We start from the raw sequence: 23464 nt of genomic DNA, 5'->3' as shown, positions 1-23464 counted from the left end.
TGTGAATAAGCACTTCCCTTCGTTACTGAGAGTCTGATTGCTGCAGACGCAAAAAAAAAAAAATCCAAAATCCAAAAAACAAACCCTCTGCTAAGAGCTAAGCACACTGCAGCTGTCTTTCAGACATCAGAACGCCTAATACAGTCATCAATAACTAACCACCATCCAAGATCACAGACCACAGCCTGCTTGCCTCAACTGTGTGCAGTCTAGCTGACTCCCTGCAGACCTTTTGTCAATTAGAAAAGCTTCTCCCCCCCCCCCCTCCATAACTGGTTCATTAACTTTCTTTCTACTGCTATAGACCATTTTGGAAAACCCATGTTTACAGTAACTGAATCCACTCCACGCTCATCAAAAGAAGTGTGAACAGTGTTAAATCAGAGCCCACAGTTACGGAAAGTACTGCTTAATCTGGCATTCTTAGCAGCTCTCTAGTGTGAGGTAACAGCATTCAAAGCACAGCAGTGCCATATTAAAAAGTGGAAAGGGGCACTATTTTCTACAGAACTGGATTAAAAAAAAAAAGTGTCATCCTTTAATGCTCATCTTTCTCAAGTGGATGTTGAGAATTAGATCTCTGAGCACCCTGGATACATTTTAAAAATGAGTCCAACAATTAAAAAAATCCTATGCAAAATTAGTACATTTCCTAACAGATAAAAAAGAAGAAATATCTCAGTGTATGACATGTTTGCCACATAGATGATATATGATACTGACATCCTAACATTGGGAGGCTATGAAGATAATCTGAAATTATTTTCTATTCCTTCCCTATCTGCTCTTCATCCTCAGGTTCTTCAATGAACCAGATTTGGCAGCACCACAATTTAAGCTTCCAGGGATAACAAAACTTCCTTTTCAAACAGAGCTAAGAACTATTGGACGAGGACAGAAAGCCCAAGAGGAAGAGTTATCTACTGATGCTGAGCTACATTTTTATCTCTAGGAATGGAAGCGGCAGTATTTTGGAAGAAATAACATTGATTTAGCTAGAGCACAAGGAAGACATCTTCTGTTTAATATACGTTGCTTCCTGGGCAAGGGTAGGACAATAGCTTGTATGCCCTGAACTAAATGCCTCCTGCTGTGTTTTCACTATTTAGTGAGAAGTATTTTATTCCCTTGTAACACTAAGCTCTGAACCATACGAAACTTCATGCTCAGCCATGAACCTGGATGGATGCTTAGTTAAGGAGCCACCTTTAGGGTGATTCTTCTGGGCTCTTATGTCATGTATGACTGGAAAAGGGAAGAGTCGCTGTCCTGTCCTGCACAGATAATGAAGCAAAGCATGCCAGCCAAAGTAATGGGTACAATTAATCTCCTTGTTCAGAAAGCAGACACAGAAACCAGACATCCCTGAGAATGGACATAAAAGGGTTTGCTGCAACCTGGCCACAACGTAACAGGAGGGAAATTTCCACGGACTGCAGAGGTGGAAGGCTGAGCAAGAGGCATCTGAGCCAAGTAGGAGCTTCCTGCACTAGGAACAAAAGCTTCAGTGCAGTATTATTGACAAGACACTAGTTAGGTACAGAAAGATGGGAACACGGAGCAGTATGACATGCTGTCACCATGAAGGTAAGATGTGACAGATGTATTCAGGAAATATAAAGTATATTCCCACAACTTCAAATTAAGAGAATACATGGGAAGCCAACCTGAATAAAGAACCCTCCCTTCTCTGAAACATGCTGACAGTAGCTGCACTAATCACACCACATCTAATTACATCAATTTAGAAACCACACTCCAATGTTGTATTTGCAACATCTTCCAGCTTTGCTGAAAACACAATAAGGAGAACATTAAAAACGTGTGTAAACATTAAACTAAAATTATCATCCTGCAGTTGATCTATAGTTACATAGAACTCATTCATCTTCCCAGCTGCTGAATTATAATCAAAGGGATGTGGCTGCACTACCACCATTCTTGCCATTAGGCAGCCATAACCACACCTGGGGTACTGACCAGTTGCCTAGAGAATGCAAACATGGGCTCGCCTGAAGAGTCAGCACTTCCTGATACTCTGACAAACCATGCCATAAAATGCACAAAAACACACAGCATTTGTTGCTGATATTTCTGTCCTTGTTACTGTTCTCTGTGTTTCTATATGTATTTCACTTGTTTTGTTTTAAAACAGTTCCAGAACAATTCAGCTTCTCTCCACCTCCCTCTCTCTCCCCCCTCCCCATGTGAGACAATAATTTAAGTCTTCAGCATCATTTAAGAGACTGCCAGTGAACAGAGGGGAGATGTTTCTTTATAAATCCATCAACTGTTTGAAGAAGAAAATAATGAGAGATGCTACACAAGTGAAAAACGTAATAATTAACTTTTAACCATTCTTCTTCATTTATAACCATTTATTAAGAACACAAAATATTTTAAGCAGAAAAAGCTTCTCATGGAACTAGAGCAGGATAGGCAACTGAAACCCTGCACTGATGCAACTTGACACGACCATAACCAAGGCCGCTGGACAGCCCTGACCTTTTGATATTACAGTTACTCAAAAACAAACAACACTTATCTTAGACATCTTAAAATTTTGGACAACAAAAGCATGCCTTTGCAGTGGGATGCCTCCAGTAATCCAGAAGTTTTATGTGATCTTAAAAACAAGGCCAAAAAGTTGGTTACATAGGCCAAAGGAAGGGTAAGGAAATAGCAGAAAGGGAACATGGATGTGTTTCTTGCTGAGTTCAAGTTATCCACACCACCTCTGCCCCGTGGAGGTACAGCAGCTGCATGCCACAGCAGAGGTAATAGGGCTGGGACACACTCCTGTAACAACATCATTTCCTGGCTTCTGCCACAAGGTCCCAGGTGTAAAATAAGATGCAAGAATCTGCACTGCGATACAGCTATGCAAATTTTCGTCAGCAGAAAAACCTCATTTAACAACCCACTGGAATTTAAAGCTACGGTTTGAATCCTGAGCCCTGGCACCACTGCTGTAACAACGAAAGATCCTCCTCCTCCTGAAGATTGTTTTCTCTCAATGTACCCATTCCAAAGTACCTTTAAGTCAATGAAGTCTTTTCACTATATACGTTAGGAAAACAAATATGACTTTCATAGATCAAAAATGCTGTGTTAAACCAGTGCTTCCACACTCAACACTGCCTTAGCCCAGTGTGGGAAAATAATTTAATTCTGATCAGAGTCATACAATTTTTATGTACATGGCATGCAAAACGTGGAGTTGGTAGGTTTATGCATATTAATAGTAGTGATTTACTGGCCAGATTCCCAATTAGCTTAATCAAGCCACAGTAGAGACCTGGGAATATATTGCAGGAAATTCAGTAGATATCTCCACTCAGTCCACCACTGCATGATGCTGGCCACACTGCACGGCTACCTCCATTATTATTTCTATTATGTACCTAATAAGTGCTGAGCCTCATTTTGTTATCACAGATATGACTGGTTGCACCATTCCTAAAGAGGTGTTTTAACACCACAGGCTGCAATCCTGCAGGTTCTAAGAACAAGTGACCCCTTGGAAAGGTGCTCCAAGGACTGAAATAGCGAGATTAATCACCAGAAAGGAGACAGCAAAGGAACAATAAAACCAGATTAAAAAGAGACAGATCAGAAGCTTCTCTATCCCTACAACTTAACAGAGAGAGCAGTAGGGAAATTCAGCTCTGTTGACAGCTCGGAAGTACAAAACCAGGCAGAAGAAATGGCATAAACATTCAAAATGGAGCAACAGCTCAACATCAATGGAAAATTTGAGCAGGCAACTCAAAATATGTACAAGAACTATGGGTAAGATAGAGTCTGAAGGAGAACTGATGGGATTTCAAGTTCTGTAGACCAGATTTTAACAGTTATGAATTCAGGAACACCTGGGTGGGAAAGAACACCGTGTTGCTCTGTTCCTCCAATGGAAATGTTATTTATCAGATCAGCAGACCAAGCAGCCTGACCAGCACCCCACAGTGCTTCATGAGGAATGCTGAAAGAAAGATGTTAGAAAGAGTAATACGACATGTTTACCTTTTCTCCTTGCTCTCCCCCCCTCTCTTTACCCCCCGACCCAGCACTTTCATTTGACAGCAGAAAGAGAAAAGTAGAACTACTTTTGTGACAGCAACTCTGAAAACCACCGCCACACAATTACTGGCTGTTTTTATTATTAATTCAGTGGGTTCAGGATTACAATATTTATCTTTTAAGTAGAGCCATTTACCACTGACAAAGTTAAGAAACAGTGCCAATATAGAAGCTCAAGGAGGATGGCCCCGACTCGGGTGACCCTGAGCCCAAAATACCAAAAGCACATTAAAATGCATTAGCATTAAGTGTAAGTATGAAATGAGAATTTCCACTAAGAGCTGAGAGACTACTAATTGAAAAACAAAGCAGGAGTCCTGCGATCCTCCAGTCCTTGAATGAGAGTTGCACAGACAACACACAAAGTAAAGCCCCACGCTATTTCTGGATGAAAGACATGTTCAGTACTTCTGATGGGAATTATAACTGAAGTTGATGCACCGATATTTCTTCTAACATACTGTACGCAGCAGAAGTTAATGATAATCACATCTCCAGTCTTTATTGTACTCAAACTCTTCCCTTCCTCACATCTTCATCTCCGGATAGATCAGCAGAGCTTTGGTTTCTCGCAAACAGAATTACTCTCAAACATGCAGCAGAGGGGCACACCAAAGAAAGAGGCTAAGACCAAAAGCTGTATGGCCTGCCATGCTACAGAAGAAAGAGAATTAAAAGGCTGCTAATGCGAGAGCACCAGGAGTTGCATTCTTCAAGGAAGGCTCCCAACACTCACTGCTCTGTTGTCAGTGATACAAGCACAAGAAGCAGGAGAGTCCTGGGCTTTGCAAGTCCAGGTATTACGCAGCGTTAGAACCTTCGATAGCACAGCTGCCTTCCCAAGGGCTTCTTCAGCCCCAAGGCCTAAGCTCAGAACAGCAACTGTTGCATTTCAAGAACCCCACACTGTAACAAGCTAAATTCAACTCCTGTAACTTGAAAGGCGTTTCCCTCATCATCCCAACACAGATCTGAAGAGGCAGAAGGACAAACAGCATCATCTTCCTCACTCGTCCAATTGAAGGCTCAAAGCTGCTATAAGGAACACAGAGTACCGCACCCACACGTCCACATCGGGGCAGCGCCTGGCTGTCCCAGGGCGCCCGGTGGGAGGCGTGGAGACACCCGTAGCGCGGATACCCGCGGTGCAGCGCGCAGCGCAGGGCCGTGCCGGGCCTTCTGGAGCGCACGGAGCGCAGCGCTGTCCCGAGGCGCGCACTGACCGACCACCGCCGGCCTCGCCGAGCCCTTCCCTCCCCCCCGCGCAGCACGTGGCTCGCGGCGCTGCCCGCACACCCACGGGGCGGCTTCTCGAGGCGGCCGAGCACGGCTCTGCCGGCAGCGGCGCACCCCGCTCACCCTCCCCGTCCCGCACAGCTGCGCCGCGGGGCTCCCGCAGAGCCCGATTACTCCCCCCCGCCTCCGGCAGCGCTCCGACCGCTCCGCTCCGCAAAACCCCTCGCGTCAGCGGATCCCTGAGGTCACCCTCGGGGATAACGCGCCGACGACTACCGCGGGCTGCTCTAACCCCGCGCTCCGTTCCTCTTTCCCCGCCTCTCGAATCCCACCTGGCGGCCGCACCGCACGGTCCCGGAGGAGCGAGGCAGGCTGGCTGCCGGTGGCGGCCCCGCGGCGCGTTGCGTGCGGACCCCCCCGCCGCCCGGCCCCGAGCCCAGCCCGCACGGCACGCGGCAGCTGCGCGCGGCCGAACGCGGAGCCCGGGCCGCGAGGGGAACGCTCTGCGCGGCGCCAGCCCCGGAGTTACGGCACTTTTCCTTTCGGACCAAACTTGCCGTCTCTTGCCGGCGCCATTAATCTCCATCCCCACACCACTCACGCAGGAACGAGGCTGTCGGCTTCTCCTTTTCCTCCCCTCGCCCCCACACGCGCTCCCTGAAAACCCGACAATTATCAGTGTGGATTTTTTTCCTTAATTCCCCTACATCTGCGTCATTATATTCGCATTAGAAATCAATCAGCTCCGGTCATTAGCATTAGCGATCTACTCATAAAGCAAACACCCGTCACGCTAATGAACTGAACGAGGCATAATTTCTTGTTGTGTAAACCGATGCTCAGCTCTAATCAGCAATAAATTCAATCAGATATTACTTACATCAACCGGAGAGCGACGGCTGAGAGGAACGGACCCCCCGGACGCGGGCAGAGCGCTGCGGGGAGCGGAACGCGGAGTCGTTGAGGGGATGCAGCCCTGAGCCTGAGGGAGCGCCCGGCTGCAGCCCCCACCGCGTGCCCGGCCTCGAGGCGAAGCCTCGCGCTTCTGCTCAGGGCAGCGCAGAGCGGCGGCGCTTCCCTGCAATCGGGCAGAACGAGCTCCAGGTGCAGCGAGTTAACGAGGCGCTCGCAACCGGGGGATAAGTCACAGCTGAATGTGGGGGGTTAGTTATTTTGCGTGGGGGGACAAAGGAAAAGAGAGAAGGAAAAAAAAAAAAGAAAAAAAAAAAAGCATCAGCAGCACCTGCGGCCCTCAGGCGGTTTTTTGCAGCCCGGAGGCACCGCGGCTTCGGCTCGGCCGCGGGACACCGCGCTGTGCTGCCGCGCTCGGGGGAAGCAGTGACGGCTCTGTGCGGAGCTACTCCGGGAGAAGACAGCCCGACTGCCGTCCGTTATCAGCCCTTACTCGCAGACCTCGCAATAGTTTCCCAGTCGTGCGGCTGCCGGGCTCCCGCTGAGCTCCCGAGGGCGGGTAGCGGGGCCGGGGCCGCCTTCCCTCGGCGCCCTGAGCTCCGGCGGGACCCGAACCGGCTGCCCCGGCTGTGGGCACACAGCCGCCCCGCGCTCCTCGCCCCGCTTCGGCTCGCCTTCGCGTTTCGTTCCAACCGAAATCCTCGTCCGCACCTTTTAATAAAAGTAGTTATCTGTCCGAGCGCTGCAAAATTATAGCATTTCCACCTCTAAAAGACCGTAAACAAAATAATACTGGCGAATAAATGCTGCTAGCATCGAAGGATAAATACGTCGTAAAGCCGCTTCAGACGGCCGCATAAAATGCGCTGCTCTTTATAGGCTGGAGCACAGACAGACGCATCGACAGTGCGATCCGGGAGCTCCTGCCCGGGGCCGCGCCGCCGCCTGCAGTGAGGAACCTCAGTGCGGGTTAAGAAAAATAAAAGTCCCATTTAAACTTTATTGAATTAAAGCAAAAATTAATTTTCAATATTCACACATATATTACAGAGTAATAGTAAAAGTTCAATATACTTCCTGGCGTTTAGTGGGCCACATTTTACAAGAGCAAAACAAGCGTCAAAACATTTAGCAGCCTTAAATTTCACAATCACTCAGAATTACATAGAAATACTGAAATACTGCGGTCAGCCCTCGCTGCAAACAGTTCTTCACGTAGAAATGTCTCCTTCAGCCCGCACACAGCCAGAGCGGCATCTGCTCTTCCACCGTGGCATCCACGTATTCAAAAATACTTTGCGCTTTTGTTGTGTGGGTTTTTGTTTTTTAAGTTAAAACTCAGAGAAAAGAGTTGAGATTAACATGTTTTAAAAACAAAACTACAAAATATGCTGTAAAGGACAATGGAAACGCCTAAAGTCTACTTGTGTGAGGCAGAAACCATGGGGGCGATGGCCGATTACACAGTGACACAGAGATGGGAACTAATTCTGTGGGAGGAGAGAGGAATAGAAATGGGGCTGTGATCAATTATAGTGTCTCCTGCCTGTTGGCTGCAACACAACGGAAATAAGGAGTAATTCTTCAAAGCGATGTACACAACCTAAGCAGGATTTAGCTTCTTAAATATTTGCACGTAAAAAGTCCGCTGTCCACAGCTCCGTACACCCAGCTGGGGCTGGGGAACTTGTAGGAGATTCTCTGACTTGCAGCTCTCCCTTCTCTCAGATGAGATGTGGTTTAAAGCGGGAATACCAGAAATCCAGAGAATGTCGAGTACTTCCAGCCCCCCATCAGGTTCCCTCTCTCCAGTTTTAGATAAGCTCTGTCTCCTTTCTCCATCTGTATCAGCACTCCATTGCTGGCAGCTTCTCGGGTCACGTCTTGGTCTCCTGCAAAGGCAGAAATCACTGGCCACCCATTTAGCATCAAACTCACCTAAAGAGCAAGATAAAACAAAGCCCTCCGTCAGTGCAAGGCTCGCCTCGCAGGGGAAAGTCGTTAGGAAAGGGCCTTTTTTGGCAGCTGCAACTCCAGCCCATAAAAATGAAACAGCGATGTGAGCCCGGCTGAGGTGTGCCCTCCAAGGGAAGAGGGCTTTCACCGCTGTTTTAGAGCGGCAGCCACATCAAAAACCCTGGTGCATATAGAACAAGGCATTGATCCTATTCTGAAAGATTTCAGTGGGGTGCCCGTATGTTTTCAGGCTATGAAAGAGCTCTGCTCACACTCAATGAAAGGTGGCTCTATGCGGAACCTCAGAGCCGTGCGGAGGGCTCTCGCAGCCACCCCTCAGCACATCTGAGGTGAGTTCAGGGTGTTTGCCTTTGCCAGGCACTGTGCTACAACAGTCAATAGGCATTCCTCGGCTCACACTGCCGACCCCCAGGACGGTGTACCCTGCATTAACAATGCGCTTCCTCCCCAACCTAACGTGGGAAGCACTACGGCTCTGCAGCTGTGCATTCACCTTTGCAATGCGCATCGCTGCACAGACATTTTCTGCCTGGGTTCTGCTACCTGGCTTCGGGCCGGTAGTTCCGTATCCCTACCCAGAGGTGCGTGCGCACCGAGCCGCGCACCAAAGGCGTGTACGGGGTGTCTGCATGCGGCGCTGCATTCATACATTCCAGATGGATCCGTGTCCCGGAGCCCCCCAGCTCCCTCGGTCCCAGGAGCCTCCGGCGGCCGTGCAGCGCTGCCCTTGCTCCGGGATTTCAGCTCCCGGCCCGGGGCTCTCGCTGCCGGTGCAGGCCTCGTGGCCGCGCGGCCCTCGGGCGGGGCGGCGGGGGCTGCCCGGGGACACGGCACGGCCCCACCGCGTCCCGCTTCGCTCCGCTCCCCCCGCGCCGCTGCTCCCGCGGGCTGACCTGGATGGTTTGCCTGTTGTAGACTTTCACCACGTGAAAATTAAAACTGTAAATTCCTTTCCTGGGCGCTATAAACGTGCTCCTCTCCGAGTCGAAGTTGCTGCCGATGTTCACTAGTACCTGCAAGGAAAAGGCACCGTCAGCGCTCCGCCGAGCCCCGGCCCCCGGCTCCCCCCTGGGGCGGGCAGAGCCCCGCGGGGCGGTGCGTCCCCTCTAGCCCCGACAACTTCCCGTCCGTAGCCCCGCTCCGCACCTGGTCGAAGTAGATGATCATGGTGCGGTTGCTCATCTCGGAGGGCTCGTGGTTGGTGCTGCGGATGGCGGAGAAGGCGACCTTGGCGCTGCCGGAGCGCACGGAGATGCCGAGCGCGGTGCCGGTGGGGTCGGACGTGGGGTTGGAGTCGCACACCACGAGGCACTTCCCCTCCAGCACGATGGGCTCCGTCTCGTTCTGCCCGCACACCAGCCACGCCGCGCCCAGCAGCAGCCCCAGCGCCAGCGCCGGCCCCGGGCCCCGCATGGCGCCGCGCTCCCTTCGCTCCGCTCCGCGCCGCGCGGTACGGCACGGCACGGCACGTCCGGACACGGCACGGCCGGGCACGGCACCGCTCCGCTCGCCCTGCCCCGCCGCGCTCAGAGCGGGGCCGGGAGCGCCCCGCCGGGAGGGAAGCGGCCGCGAGAAGGCACGGCAGCGCCGGCGCACATAGCGCAGAGAGGTGCGGGGAGGTGCGGTGCGGGGCCGAGCGAAGCCGTCCGCAGCCGCGCGGGGCTGAGGGAGGCGGCGGGAGGCGGCGGCGCTGCCGGGGCTGCCGGCGAGCACAAAGACGGCGCGGGGCGCGGCCCCGCCTCCCCACCGGCCCCGCGCTGGCGTCAGCGCCCCGCGCCCGCCCCCGCCGCGCCCGACCCAACCGGCGCCGGCCCCGCACGGCCGCCGCCAATGGCCGCGCGGTCCGCCTGCCGCCGCCGCGCTTGTTAGGCGGCGCGGGCGCGGGAGCAGGTGCCCAGCAGCAGGTGCCCGGCAGCAGCCCGCACCGCACCGCGCAGCGCAGGTAGGAGCGCGGCGGCGCCGCCGCGTGGGGCTGGGGCGGCGCGGAGCGGAGCGAGGCGAGGCGGGGGGTGCGGGAAGCGAGCGGCTGCGGGCGGGGTAGGGACATCCCGCCGCCTCCGAGCAGCAACGTCGGGGCGTGCGGCGATCCCCGCAGCCGGCCCCGCCTGCGTTACGGGACGATGCCCTGACCGCGCCGTCTCGTTCCGCAGGAGCGGAGGGGCTCGAGCGAGAGGCGCGGTCCAGGCTGTAAGCAAGAAACTTTCCTCGCTCGCCGAGCCCTCTTCGAGCAGCGCGGCGCTCCGCTGCCAGGGAGCTCCTGGCGCCGGTCCGGCCCCGCCGCTGCCGCCCCGCGCAGCGCGCCCCGGCGCCCTTCTGGTTGCGGAGAGGCGCTTCCAGCCCGACGGACCCCGCGCCGCCACCGTGCCGGAGGGGCCGCCGCCAAATCCGGGCCGGAGCAGAAGGGATTCACTGTGAACAATGAGCGCCGCAGCAGAAGTTTTCTAAATGGCAAATGCGTGCAAAAGTAAACTTGTATTCAGAAATTAAAATCAACTGGAGTTGGTAGCATCTTCTCTGGAAGTTAAATATCATTGAAAGCTGGGGCGGTACGGGGGTCGGGTTGCGCGTAGCCGATGCCTCGGGCCCTGCGGGAGCCGGTACCGCACGGGGAGGGAACCCGGGAGCCGGGTACCGCTGCGGGATGGGCAGCAGCACTGAGGAGGCTGGGGGCAGCGCAACTGCAGCAAGGAGACGGGGGAAGGAAGACGGACAGAGCGGCATCGGAGATAGCAGAAAGAAAAACTCTCCTGAGAAGTGTGAAAAGAAAAGGAGGGGGAGGAGCTACCCACAGGCTGCCAGGAGCCGTCCCGCTGGCAGCTTCTGGTCTCTGCCGTATCGTTGCCGAACTGGGCGCCAAGGTCAGAATCAGAAACTTTCTTCAAATAAAATCGTTATTTCTAAATATGCCTAAGGGGTAATGCAAATCAGAATCAGCCACAATAAGGATTTTGCTTCATTATCAATACCGGTGAAATGGCAGAGGGAAATGCAAGCTGAAGGAGCACAACTTTGTTAAAAGTTCTGAGTGCTTAGCTGCATTCTTCTGACATTTTGAAAAAACATCTGTATGTTCCTCTTTTAAGGCACTTCTTCTGCACAACAGACACATCTCTTGTGCACTGCTTTCTGTAGCACTGTTTTGATGGGTTCCCTCCTCAGCTAGAGTTTGCCCATGATGATTCTGGGGAAGAATCATCCTCTGGAAGAAGAAAGGGGGGCTCTGGTTCCCAGCTCCGTGGGCTCAGAGGGATGGAAGTAACGGAGAACAAGAACTGCAGGGGCTGGGAAAAGGAACAGATCTGTTGATTTCCTAGAAGCCCTATCCTACAAGCAGGAGGTGGGCAGACAGGCAGGGGGAAGTGCAAACCTGCCTGTGCTGGACACATAATTCCTATGGACTATCAGCCTTGCACACTTGTGCTGTAGCGCCCAGCTTCTGCAGCTCTGGTTTTAATAAAGTAACGCCAGCCATGCAAATGAGATATTACCTCATTTTCATTAAATGTCACATGCTGAGCTAGGCAGTTATGATGGTTTTCTCTGTATTGACAACAGGCTGTTATTTGTACTGGGAACAAAGAAAGGATGCTCAGCAGGAGGATGTATGTACTGATATATAAGAACACGCCTTAATTAGTGATGTGTGGCAAAGAGCTCCCAAGCTAGGAGTGCAGATTTGCAAATCCAGATGTTTACAGAGGGCTGAGAATTACATGACTCCATCTAATTACAAACTGCTTTGTTAATCATTGTCACTGAGATACAACAGGACAATTGTTGTTCAGATACAATGGCAACAATATCAATGCATTAACAAACAATAGTATTTGTTATTTGGTATTAGACTGAAACTATGGTATTTCTCACGTAGGGCCCTTTTTTTTTTGTCTTTGTTTTCAAAAACATTTCTGTGGGTATGGAGAAAATGCGTGAACCATCCACCTCGTGGTAACTAGCCCTGAGCTGGTTATCTGGCTGGTTGACTGGTCTGGTTTACAGATTCAGAATGGACTGTTAGTCTGCAGAACTCCCCTAATGCTTCACCTGTTCTTGAGGAAAAACACCAACTTGGAAATAATCTGGAGGAAAAAAATAATTCAGTGATCCTCATAAATTCCTGATGATCCATTTCAGGACTGGTTACGGTCCTGCTCAGGCAATGAGGGAGTTGCTTGTTTTAGTCCAGAAAAATACAGGAAGACCAAAAAACCTTTTTTTTTTTTTTTTTTTTTTTTTTTTTACCTTACAGAAGGAAGTTAAAAGCTCAGAGGTACTGAACTGATGCCTCTAGAAACTGAAATATAATTTATCCATAAAGCAGTTTAAAACATGAGCAACAGCAGCATTACCTGCTCTGCATTACATTGTCAGTGAACCCTAATCCTGTTTTAGGGAAAACACCCTTGGAAACTCAGTCTCACTAGGTATTTAACTAGCTTCCCTTATAAAGAAAACCTCTAAGGAGAGAAACTATAAGCTTCTCTGAAAACAGGTACAGAAAAATCTATTAGAAGCCTTTTTTCATTCAAGAAAACGATTTATCAAGAGTTTACCTGGCTGTGTATAAAACCACCTTTTCATGGACTACTTGCCTTTTGATTTAATCCTTTGAGTTATAAATACAAGGTCTGGCCTGTAACCAGATAACTTATATGAAATGTGGTTTGTTCACAGTTCTGAAAATGCAGTTTGTTCTCTGCTGTATTAGTTGAACAGCAAAAAGGCAATTCAGGGATTCATATTTGCCCTTATAAACTTCAGATACCCCTCTTCCCTAGCATCTGCTGGGATTTTGTACAAACTCTGAAGATGTATGAAAATGAGGTTTAAAGCAAAAGAGCTCTTGCTGATCTATATTGTGCACTACTACAACTGTTTGATTTGCAGTTGTAAGAGAGATTTGTATGTATTTATGGTGATTTGCTTATGGTGTCACCTTCAGATCCACAGCAAACAATTAAGGTATCTCAAAGAGCAGGTTGAGTCAGGTGAGAGCGCACAGCAGGAACAAATAAGCTGTTGGGGTCCCACCTAGCAGCAGTGATCTGTCAGCCCACTCCCTATGGAATAAGAATGACTGCAGACTTGCTGCACTGTGCGCCTGCCAGCACAGGTTTTGCACAGCAGAGAAAAGACAAAATGGCACAGGCAGGCTGTTTCAGGTGCCAGTGGGGAACAGCACTGGGCCAAGGGAATTCTGTGATTACTTCTTGTAGGAGAAAACAGGTACAGAGTGTAAAACCCAGCCAGTATTGTGAACAGCTAAAGAGTGCATAAGCTTTTTGAGGTGTGCACCCAAGAATAACTGCCAGGTAGACAGTTGTGTATATTCATATCCAAACATTCTGTAATTTTATTTGGCCCTGTTAAATCAGATTGGTTCCCAAATTTAATCACGCCCTGCTTCCTATAGAAAAATAGTTCTGATTTTCTACTTTCAGATCTTACTTCTGCCCAGAGGCTAACAAAATAACCTTGGTGTTTTCCCAGTAAATTGATATATTTTAAAATGCTTGCAAAGATTGTGATAATTTGAATAAAAATTCACATTTTCCAGTTACAATTTTGGCAAATCTCAGAAATGAGAAATTTATCTTAATAGGTAGCTGTAAACAGGAGGATAACAGGGAAACTGTTAGATGACCTCAACCAAACAGGGGACTGCAGCAGTAAATGAATATAAAACTGTTGACCTTGAAGGATCACTGGGCTGCATGGGTATTGGGTTCTGTACCTTCTGAAGAACAAATTTATTAAGACAGTGTCAGTAATGTCATCTGCTGCTTTTCATTGGGTGCCTGCAATACAGTCTTTGACTTCCAATCTCCCATTAATACGTTACATTGGATGAAGTTAAAAGTGAGAAAAACATTAGCTCAATGTAAAAGATACTTGAAAAAGCTATCCTTGGGAAAATCATTAAACATTCTGGTTCATATAGCTGTAATTGTCCATATATCCATAGTGCTGCCAAGCTTTTCTTTCTTTCTTTCCTATTTTAAATTAACTTTGGATTTCAGTCTTACCTTGAGAGAGCATATTCTTTAGAGGCAGATCTCTTTGGTATTTACTTATACCATGGAAGTTACTCAGATAGGATATCAGCAGGTTTTCTTTCAGGTGCAAATAATTCCTAAGCAAGCAAAGATGCAAGTGTCAGGAGCTTGACCTGTTTTTCTTGTCAGACACTTCTATCAAAACAAGTGCATCATTACAAAGAAATAACTCAAATTGAAAATTATTTGCTATTCAAATGGGTAATTGTATTTTAACAGGGCAAAATCCCAACCCAACTTGCCAGAGAACACTCAGCTAAAGCCAGCATGTGTTGGAACAACGTGTGTGCTCACTGTAATTGTAAATGGGGATACCATGGTCATGCTGCCTCTTCTGATTTAAAAGAATTAAAACCAACACTGTCCAAATTTCAACTGAAACTCCTAATAATTAAGGGTTATTAGGGGCTGTTGGCTAGCTTTATTTTCTGCAACAGTTCTGTTGTATTTGGAGATTCTATTTAAATCCAGAATTAAGAGCTGTGTTTGAACAGGTAATCCAATCTTCTCTGTGTAATTTAGCCAATGATTGGTTTTTTTCCTGGTCCTTGGTTTTGGCTGTGTTTCAAGATAAACATTGAAACTGCAATACTAAAAATAACCTCATTCAATATATTTTACCTGAAAGGATATACCAGGATAGCCTACAAATGATTCGTAAAATTCTGATTTATTTATTTATTTATTACTTACTGAGGAAGCCTCAGTGACAGGGTACTGATGGGGACTTCACAGTGTACATCCTCCCCTCTAGCGGCTGCTCCTCACAGAAAAGTTGCAACACTTCAGCATTTCATCTGTGCTAGGTACAAAGTGATGGGCACAGCATGGAGGAAAGCTAAACAGGAAGAAGACATTAGATACAATCTTTTATGCACTAGGATATTCAAATCTTGGAGTGATAAGAGCTCTGTAAGACAGAGATGCACAACAAGAGCTGCAGGTTTGACAATATTTTTGTGAAAAACATGTTTTCTTTGAAAGATGATAGTAGTTGTGATCACCTGCATGCAAAACCAGCTTCACAGCCATTTCTCAGTCTCTCAGACCAATCTTTTTGTCAGCTTGTCTTGCTTTCCTATATTGGCAGTGCCTTATAGGACTCACAGAGTAAAAATAAATAAATAAATAATGCCAGTAAGCCTAGAGAACTACCTATCCCTCTTATTTCCTCCAAACCTTTTTCTGCTATCCACTACATTCTCCAATTAATCTGTCCTTTTGTCCTCAACAGTAGCAAACCATATCCTAGTCTTCCTGTACATTGTTTACTTTTTTGCTATTTCTACTATGAGATAAGTGCCTCTAATACAACCCAACACCCATTCCCAAATTGCTATTAAAGTAATGTGGCAAACCCATGATCCTCAGGAGAAGAGGTCACTGCAAAAGCAGAGCTATCCATAAGCAAGGTTGCAGAAGCACAATCAGCACATGGAATATTTTGTAAGGACTTATTTCTTGCCTGCACAGTGGCAAGTGGTCATGCAAGGAAGTCCCTGCACTGTACTGCAGCTCCAACCAGCTTTTCCAGGCATTGAACCTGGGACACTACGAAGTCTAAACATCTCAAACTCTGGAGGTAGGCTAGAAAAAAAAAAGTCAGAGGAGGACAGAAAAATTGCTGGAATTTCATTCATGTCTCACAATGGGAGCCAAACTGTGAGAGTTTTCCAGCCCTTCAGTTAAAGATCTCTCTTTTTCCTCTGCTTATTGTCACCTTATTGATTGCATCCACTTACACCAGTTTCATAGCAAAGTTGGTCTCTCCAGCTGGATTTGTCCATTCTGGTTCTGAACAGAACAGTCTAGATCTTTGTAACATACAGTAAGTAGATTTCATTAGTGTTTGTCAGTGCTCTGGAAGAATATACCAGCAAAGGCTATTAGATACCTCCCCATTTTCATAGCACTTACTGGACATACAGTCTCAGAGTACATTTCCATCAAAAATAAAATTCTGGCATGATGTGACTATCAGATCTGGAGACTTTCAACCACAAGTCACCAGCAATTAAAATCCTGATATTAATATTTCATTAAGGTCTCCTCCTTCTGAGTAACTAACCCATTATTCAACTAGTCAAATGTGTTTGCAGCCTTCCCAGCAGGATTTAGATCAACCTGTGGTTAGAGAATAACTCTCTAAAATAATGGGTTACTTACCAATTCTTTGAACTTCGTCTGGGACAATTCTCACTGCATTTTTTCCTCTCTGGATTTGGATGGGAAAATTATTAGTAGTTACATGTATTTTCAGCAAAAAAAAATGAAATAGAAAATTCCATCAGATACTGACTACAGCTACTTTTTAATCATAAAATTTTACAAATTCCCCACCAGTGAGCTCATTAGTGTAAATGATAGAACCTTATCCCAGGTTTAAAGTCAGCATTTTTCCTTAGCTACCAAACAGTCTCTTTCCTTTCATGACATGATAATGGAGGACTTTACTCTTGAGAGCAAGGAAAATATTCTGTTTTTGCAGGGCAATCAAGGAAGGCTGGTAAAAACACAAGTTGATCAAGTGAGATTTTTATGCTGCTGGTATCCTTGTGGAAACCTTTTCCAAAAGAAGCAGAGCCTCTGCAGGAGGAGGAAATGCACAATGTGACTGCCTGCAAACTGTGTGGGGCAGATGTCAAGGGAAAGCAGAAGATGAAGGCTAAAGAAAATAATACTCTTCCCTCCTCCTCTGTTTTGCCCTCCAAAATCTTTGTAACATTATCTAATCACATCTTCATACCCGTTGGTAACCCAGTATAACATCAGTATTGCTCAGTACACACTGGTTCTTCAGTGCTGGGAAACCACAGCGATGCTGGCAACAGGTGCAGGAAGTGGAAGCCTCCTTGCTTTCCAGAAGTAAGAGGTGGCTGTGAAAGGTATGGGGTTAAGCTCTTAAAGACACTGGCAACTAGAGATAAAGGTAGCGCTTAAAAAATTTCAGTTGAAAAGGATGACTTCAGATTACTTTAGTGGCTGAGAGAGCAGAAAGAGAGGGCAAAACCCTACATGCCAACCTAACTTTCATGAATTCAGGCTGGAAAGTACAAATCTAATAAGGATAGGGTTAACCCATAAACGAGCACATAACACTGTTCATACAGCTCACAGTACATCAAAATATCTCTAATGAATAAGGTCAAAGGCTACAGCGGCACTGGTCAGAGGGCTTGCTGTGTTGGGAGCAGCTGGTCAAAAAGAGAGGTGAGTTCATATTCAGTATGTTACATGCACGTCTGCTGCTTTCTGAATTTGTAATATTGCTAATTTCCATCTTCTGAATACATCCAGTATTGAAGGAGTTTATGCCTCTGAACAAGTGCCCCATCCCCCAGCGCTCACTCAGGCAAAAGCTTGTTTGGCTCCCAGCAGTGCTGGGAAGCTCTGCTTGCATCCTCACCCACAGGACCCAGTGGCTGAGCGGGTGCCTGGCACGACAGCCCCCAGCAGGTTCTGCAAGCTCCTGCGGCTCTGCTCCGACCTCAGCGTGGGCGAGCTGCAAGGCAGTTCACTTGAGTGACACGAGAAAAAATAGGATAGCTGCAGACACGAGAGCTTTTCTGGTGAAATGCTATCAGTTTGCAGCAGCACAACAAACAGAACAACCGCAACATGTAGATGCTTAGATTTTGTATGTCTGAATTAATAAAGAGAGAGACATAGCTATCTGTGACATAAATTCACTGATGGCTTTTCAAGGAAACATATTACTAGTCAAGTGCAACTTAGAAAAAAAATGCTGAATGGAAATACAATGTTTTACTTTGGGGGAGAGAGATGTATCTCAAAAAACAAAATGTCTTCAGTAATTGGAACAATATAGTTGAAAAACTATGAAGCTATGAAACAAAGTGCCATTAATAATGCTTGTGCCACGCAGAGCACTCCCACCTCTAAATATTGCATTTTCAGCTGTGCAAGTCAAGCCTGTGTTTCACATGTCCAGATGGGTCCCCATTGCAACAACATCCTTTACAACTCTTGTAAATCTTCATCCAAAGCCTATCAGGCTCCAGGTCCAATTTTTTGTTCTTTCATCTTCTCTCAGTCTTGAATTTACTTAACAATCTGTGGATTTTGATGTTTTTGTTCATTTCTGAAGCTGCATTTGCACTACAAGATAAGAGGAGAAAAAGAATAAAAAGTAGAACTGCTTTACACACTTCACAAAGAGTGAAGTTTTAGATTTCTGTGTTTTTTTTCATGTTCACAGAGCACAAGGAAATGCCTGTATGCTGCAGTAAGCTCTGGATCAGCTACAAAGCTCACGGCTGTGGAAAAGGGATTTTTTATTTATTCAGCATCATAAGGACCCCCTAGTGACACTGGTGTGGAGGGTGGCTGGGATATGCAGTTCTGTTCTTTCCCAAGAGCCAAATCTACTTGTTTAGGAAACTGCTGATGTATGTGAACTTCACAGGAGATACAAATTGTGCTTAGTGTAGATGTGGCTACTGCCTGGCCCAGATTCTCATTTACATTAGAATAGTTTTTGCATGTGTATTAAATATCATAGAGGTAGAAAGAACAACAGATAAAAATAGGTACCTCGCTTTCTATACGTGTGGTTTCCACACGTACATTTTATCCCTGAAAAGAAAACTCAAACAATACTAAGCTGAGCCTGTCACAATTACCATATTTTCTTACATCTTCCTTCCCATGACTATACCCACAAAGCACTAGTCCATCAGTGCCCCCAGCAGCTTGTGACAAACTGCTGTTTCAGTAATTACTGAGCATCCATATCACATCTGTGATACTACTCACTGGAGGGGTTCAAATCTAGAAAGACAGACATCATCATTTTTCTTTTGAAGCTGAGTCTGAGTCACTGAGCTGGACACTGACTGGCTCAGCAGATCAGCAGTGGCACCAAGCATATTATGTTTATTGAACATAACAGAGGGGAACAGTAAGATGTGGGATGGAAACAGCAATGATGCAAAGGGAGCTAAACAGCACTGGATAAGGAATCAAGTCAGGTATTGGCCAGCCACCAGGATGACATATTCATAACAAATCATTTGATGGTCAGAATCAAGAAATAATGGGAGTTTTGCTTTGCAGTCCCATGTTTGGAATGATTCACAGTTTACCAGCATCATTCATTGTTATGTATTTGACAAGATTTAAATCTAAAAAGACTTTTTGCACTTAATGACTTTTAATTATTATTTTAGCATTTTCATGAATTTCTTCAATTGGATTATGTAAAATATTTACCAATGGAGAAGCCTAGCTGCATTCAGTGACTCTGCATTATTCCATTTTCTTAGAGGGTCAGCACAATTTTTAAAGGCTGAAGTGTAAGAATTATGTTGCATTGCATTTGTACACTGCCTGTCCTTTATTGATGGAAACTCACCCCACTGGCCTAAGCGCTTTTGCATGCTGGGTTTTATTTACAAATTGGCAGTAAAATGCTGCGGTCTCTTGGACTGTGTGCAATTAATTGCATGCAATCTCTTTAGGCTTCAAGATTTCATAAATGATGATAGATTCTAAAATGCAGACCCATCGGCTGTTTTGCATATTGCATATATTTTTCATATTTCCAAGACAGGACATATGCAAAATCATTTCACTGTGGCATAAACACAAGAAAGATGATTTGGGAGAAAGGACAGGGGCCAGAGTGTCTGTCTCTTATTCTCCCACTCACATGCTGCAAACTGGGTAAGTCATCTAATATCTCTGCCTTTATTCTGCTTCTGCACAAGGTTATTTTTTCTTGAGACCTTGAATTCAGTGAATGAAATTCTAATTTATTATTATTAATATATTCCAATAAACGGTTGCAGTGCTTTAGCATTACTTTGAAGTCAGTCAAATAAGTATGAAAGAAATTGTGAATTGCAAGAAACCTCAGTTCGATCCATCTGATATGCCTCTGTTGAAATGTTAGTTGTGGGATGACCTTCTCAAAACAAGAAACTGATAAAGTTACATGTGCTAAATGGATCCTGGAGGCTTGAGAAGCTTTTTCTCTCATCACTCATCCATTATGAATACACTGACATGAGTCGTGGCCTCAAATCACTAAAAGTAACTTTGACAACATAAAGCATTTAAATATGCTAGTAAATATGTTATAACATCATCATATCTATGACTACTCATACAACTTTCTTCTATCTACTTTTATTATTCTTTCCTTCCTGCCTTACTGTTGTGAATTATGGGCAGCCGTTGGAAAAATGACACAGACTCTAATTATGTACATAATACCATAATTGAATCAAACTACTTTGTTTCCCCAAAATGCTATTCTTTATTAGCTGGCAGGCCGCTTGTTTGTGATCCTAGCATTGTCGGTCACATCAGGAAAGCCATCTCAGTAATAAAACAGCTATTGTAGGGGAAGTATTATTGGTTTTGTACAGAGCTCTTTAGCTGTAATTATGTACAGCTTTTAGTTACATTGAGGCTTACCCAAGCATTGCTGAAACAAACCATTTGCAATGACATGCAACAATGCCTGTACAGTATTTTTACAAGCAAACTGAAATAAGACATTTTGGTGGTAACATGTAAATTAGCCTTGAGGCTTGCAATGCAATGTTCATCAAGTGTGTAACATTTAATTACAAGACCATTGAGCATGAGTCCTCTGAGATTTTTCATCCTGACAACAGAAAGATTATCCCACTGAACAGACAATTTGATTCCTCTTATCAGATGTGGAATGAATCCTCCAGTCCCTCAGCAGGCCAAGCAGGCGTTTAAAGAGTGATGAGTTTCAGAACCCTACCTGGTAAAGTACTTTGTGGAGGTACCAGCGCTTAGGATACCTCTCTGAATTCCATCTGCAAGGAATTGAGACTTGTAGTCTCCTGGTACAAAGTACCACAGTCATGGGGAGTCCAATCTAATAAAGAGCCCAGTCTGGGTTATCTTGATTTCTATCTTTATAAACAAAGCCATATTGCACTTGAGGAGCTACATCATGGGCACTGCAGTGTCTTCATACATTCATTCAGAACTGGTTGTTCCCAACATGCCTCAAAGCATAGCAGCACAGGAAGCTCCAGCAGTTCTGGGCCAGTGCAGTTTGCATCCACATGTGTACAGAAATACAGACCAGACTTTTCATTGGCTCCAGCCCTAGCACAAACAGTACTAAATTATTATTTGTCTCAGCCTCTACTTCTAGACACTTCTAGGAGAGGCAGTAAATATTTTGCTGTGGGGTTTAGGTTGCAAGGTGGCTACACAAGGGCATCTATGGAGCTTGCTTCGAAAGTGCTGCCTCTCATTTATTTCCATGGAAATTACAACAGACACAAAGAGCACAATAACCCTCCTTGGTAGGGCTCAGCTACAGAACACCATTTTTCAACATAGTCACCACCATTAGCTATGCATTTTCACCAGTGGTGCTTAATAATTGCACACGAAGGTTGCATCTCTCTCAAAGGCTGACCACACAATATGAAATAGACAACCTTCCTCCATTTGTTTCTCTGACTTTCCCCTGTCTCTGACAAACGCCTGCACACCCCTCAGAGTTCTGCTCAGAGCCTGTTTAGGGCCCCCCAATGACCTACACCCTTTCTGTTAGCATGCTTTATTTTCTGGTTATCTACACTGCTCTTCAAGTGAAGTCCTCAACAAATACACTTGTGGGTGTTTTTCATGACTAACCCTACTAGCTGACATTGACAAAAGACAGAAATCATCTATGTGGAAACTTCAAAGTATCTCATACAGGTGAGTTTTGTGGCAAACACAGCTTAGTAAGTTGCCTGTTTGATGTTGAGTGTTAAAATTTCATGTTTTTTGTTTTGTTTTGTTTTTTAAGTGATAAAGCTTGGAGTTATAAATGGCGTATACAAATGTGTGTAAAATTTGGCATTTGTCTATAAAGAGTGTAGAAAGATTCTATCTTCATTTTTAGTCTGTATCTCTGATGAACTGCATTAAAAAAAAAGGTTAGAGACTTGAAGTGGGAAAGAATAAACCATACACAAGTTTTGCTCATCATTCTAAGGGCCTCCTCATTTTTGAGTCTGGAATACTTGAAGATGACATTAGCATTTTGTCAGGAGGAAGGAAAGTTTACAAGAATTTGATTACAAGAACTGACTGCAATTAATTAAACTGAGTTCTGGATTATAAGAATCATACAAAATCATTAGCCATTTCAAAAATCCAAAATTGATGCTATTTAAGTATACTTGAGAGACAAAACAATATCCTGTAGATTTGCTGGAGATAGGATTTTCATTTTCAATATCTACTTTGCACAGCAAATATATTTGCTAACTTATTGTTTGTTTAGATGCTGGAAAATGAGAAGCCTGAGGAACTGGCTGCCCTGCTGGATGTGGCAAGGGATATGATCAGATCTGGGACAGCTATTGTTAATGTTCTGACAGCATCTAGCTTCCCAATACTCAAATGTTAGCTTTTTATGCAAATAGTCATCACAACAGCATGCTCAATCCTTCCTATTGCATGATTAGTGTTCTCATGTCTAATCAATAAATCCCCAGAGCCTCTCCATCTAATGGCCATTTTGCTTAGTCTCTCCAGTAGGGAGGTCTGTTTAGCAGCAGGTTTTCAGCAGAACAAAATGTGGAATCAATAGCCTGAGAATAATCTGCCAGGTTGTCCTTATGAAATATTTGTATTTTTCCATGCAAGTTCTAACAGACCAAATGACTTTTCCAATACAGAAGGGCTTAGTGCCTCGTATGGAAATACATCAACCACACGACCACCAGCACACACGATAGGATCTCTCAAGGTCAATTGACTGAAGAGCTTCAATAAAGCTTTAAAGTCACATCATGCAGATACTGAACACCCACCTAAATGTTTACAAATTGCCTCTCAGAGACTACAGTGTGTAGGTGAGCATGGCCCTGGGAAGACGTGTGGCTTTTGTCTTCAGAGCTCGCTCCACACCTCTACCTCCTTGCTGCTGCCCATAACAAAAATCAAAATCTTCTCTGCTCTCTGTTCTAGGCCTGATCTGGGGAAGGGATCCTGATGTCAGCCTCCTCTCCTGTTTGGTTTAACCAGCACAGTATATGACAGCAGCCCACTCCTCAGTGCTCCATGAGTGGAGTCAGAGCCAGGGACACCTCTGCATGCACATCTACACTCTGGCCTCCAGGCAGCCCATTCCATCTTCTGTTGTGCCAAGTGATTTGAAAAGTTTAACACACGCTAATGTTCTCATTAATAAT

The 23464-nt window shown here is 45.9% G+C and overlaps 2 protein-coding genes across 25 annotated transcripts in view; both read right to left on the bottom strand.

Annotated features, from left to right (window-relative positions):
• The window catches only part of LOC116243621 (plasmanylethanolamine desaturase 1-like), a 161151-nt gene that overhangs the window by 22654 nt on the left and 115033 nt on the right, over window positions 1-23464 (bottom strand). For 21 of the 24 annotated variants that reach the window (XR_016470904.1, XR_016470903.1, XR_016470897.1 and 18 more), the window contains 3 exons: window positions 18159-18380; window positions 14955-16476; window positions 14232-14338 (listed from right to left, as the gene is read on the bottom strand). The gene's annotated coding sequence lies outside the window, so the exon portion shown is untranslated. Of the gene's footprint in view, window positions 1-10145; window positions 12285-14231; window positions 14339-14954; window positions 16477-18158; window positions 18381-23464 lie in introns of those variants that run through there. The other 3 variants (XR_016470901.1, XR_016470899.1, XR_016470916.1) reach the window with 3 other exon arrangements.
• Window positions 7114-9708, bottom strand: CBLN1 (cerebellin 1 precursor). The gene is made up of 3 exons (XM_031615347.2): window positions 9352-9708; window positions 9099-9218; window positions 7114-8166 (listed from the first exon to the last, which is right to left on the bottom strand). Exons 1-3 carry the CDS (start codon window positions 9616-9618, stop codon window positions 7969-7971), a joined length of 585 nt encoding a protein of 194 aa, XP_031471207.1. The 5' UTR covers window positions 9619-9708; the 3' UTR covers window positions 7114-7968.

The sequence above is a fragment of the Phasianus colchicus genome, chromosome 13 (genome assembly GCF_987193195.1).
Source record: "Phasianus colchicus chromosome 13, bPhaCol1.hap1.1, whole genome shotgun sequence".
Lineage (NCBI taxonomy): Eukaryota > Metazoa > Chordata > Aves > Galliformes > Phasianidae > Phasianus > Phasianus colchicus.
This window is presented reverse-complemented; position numbering and strand designations above follow the sequence as displayed.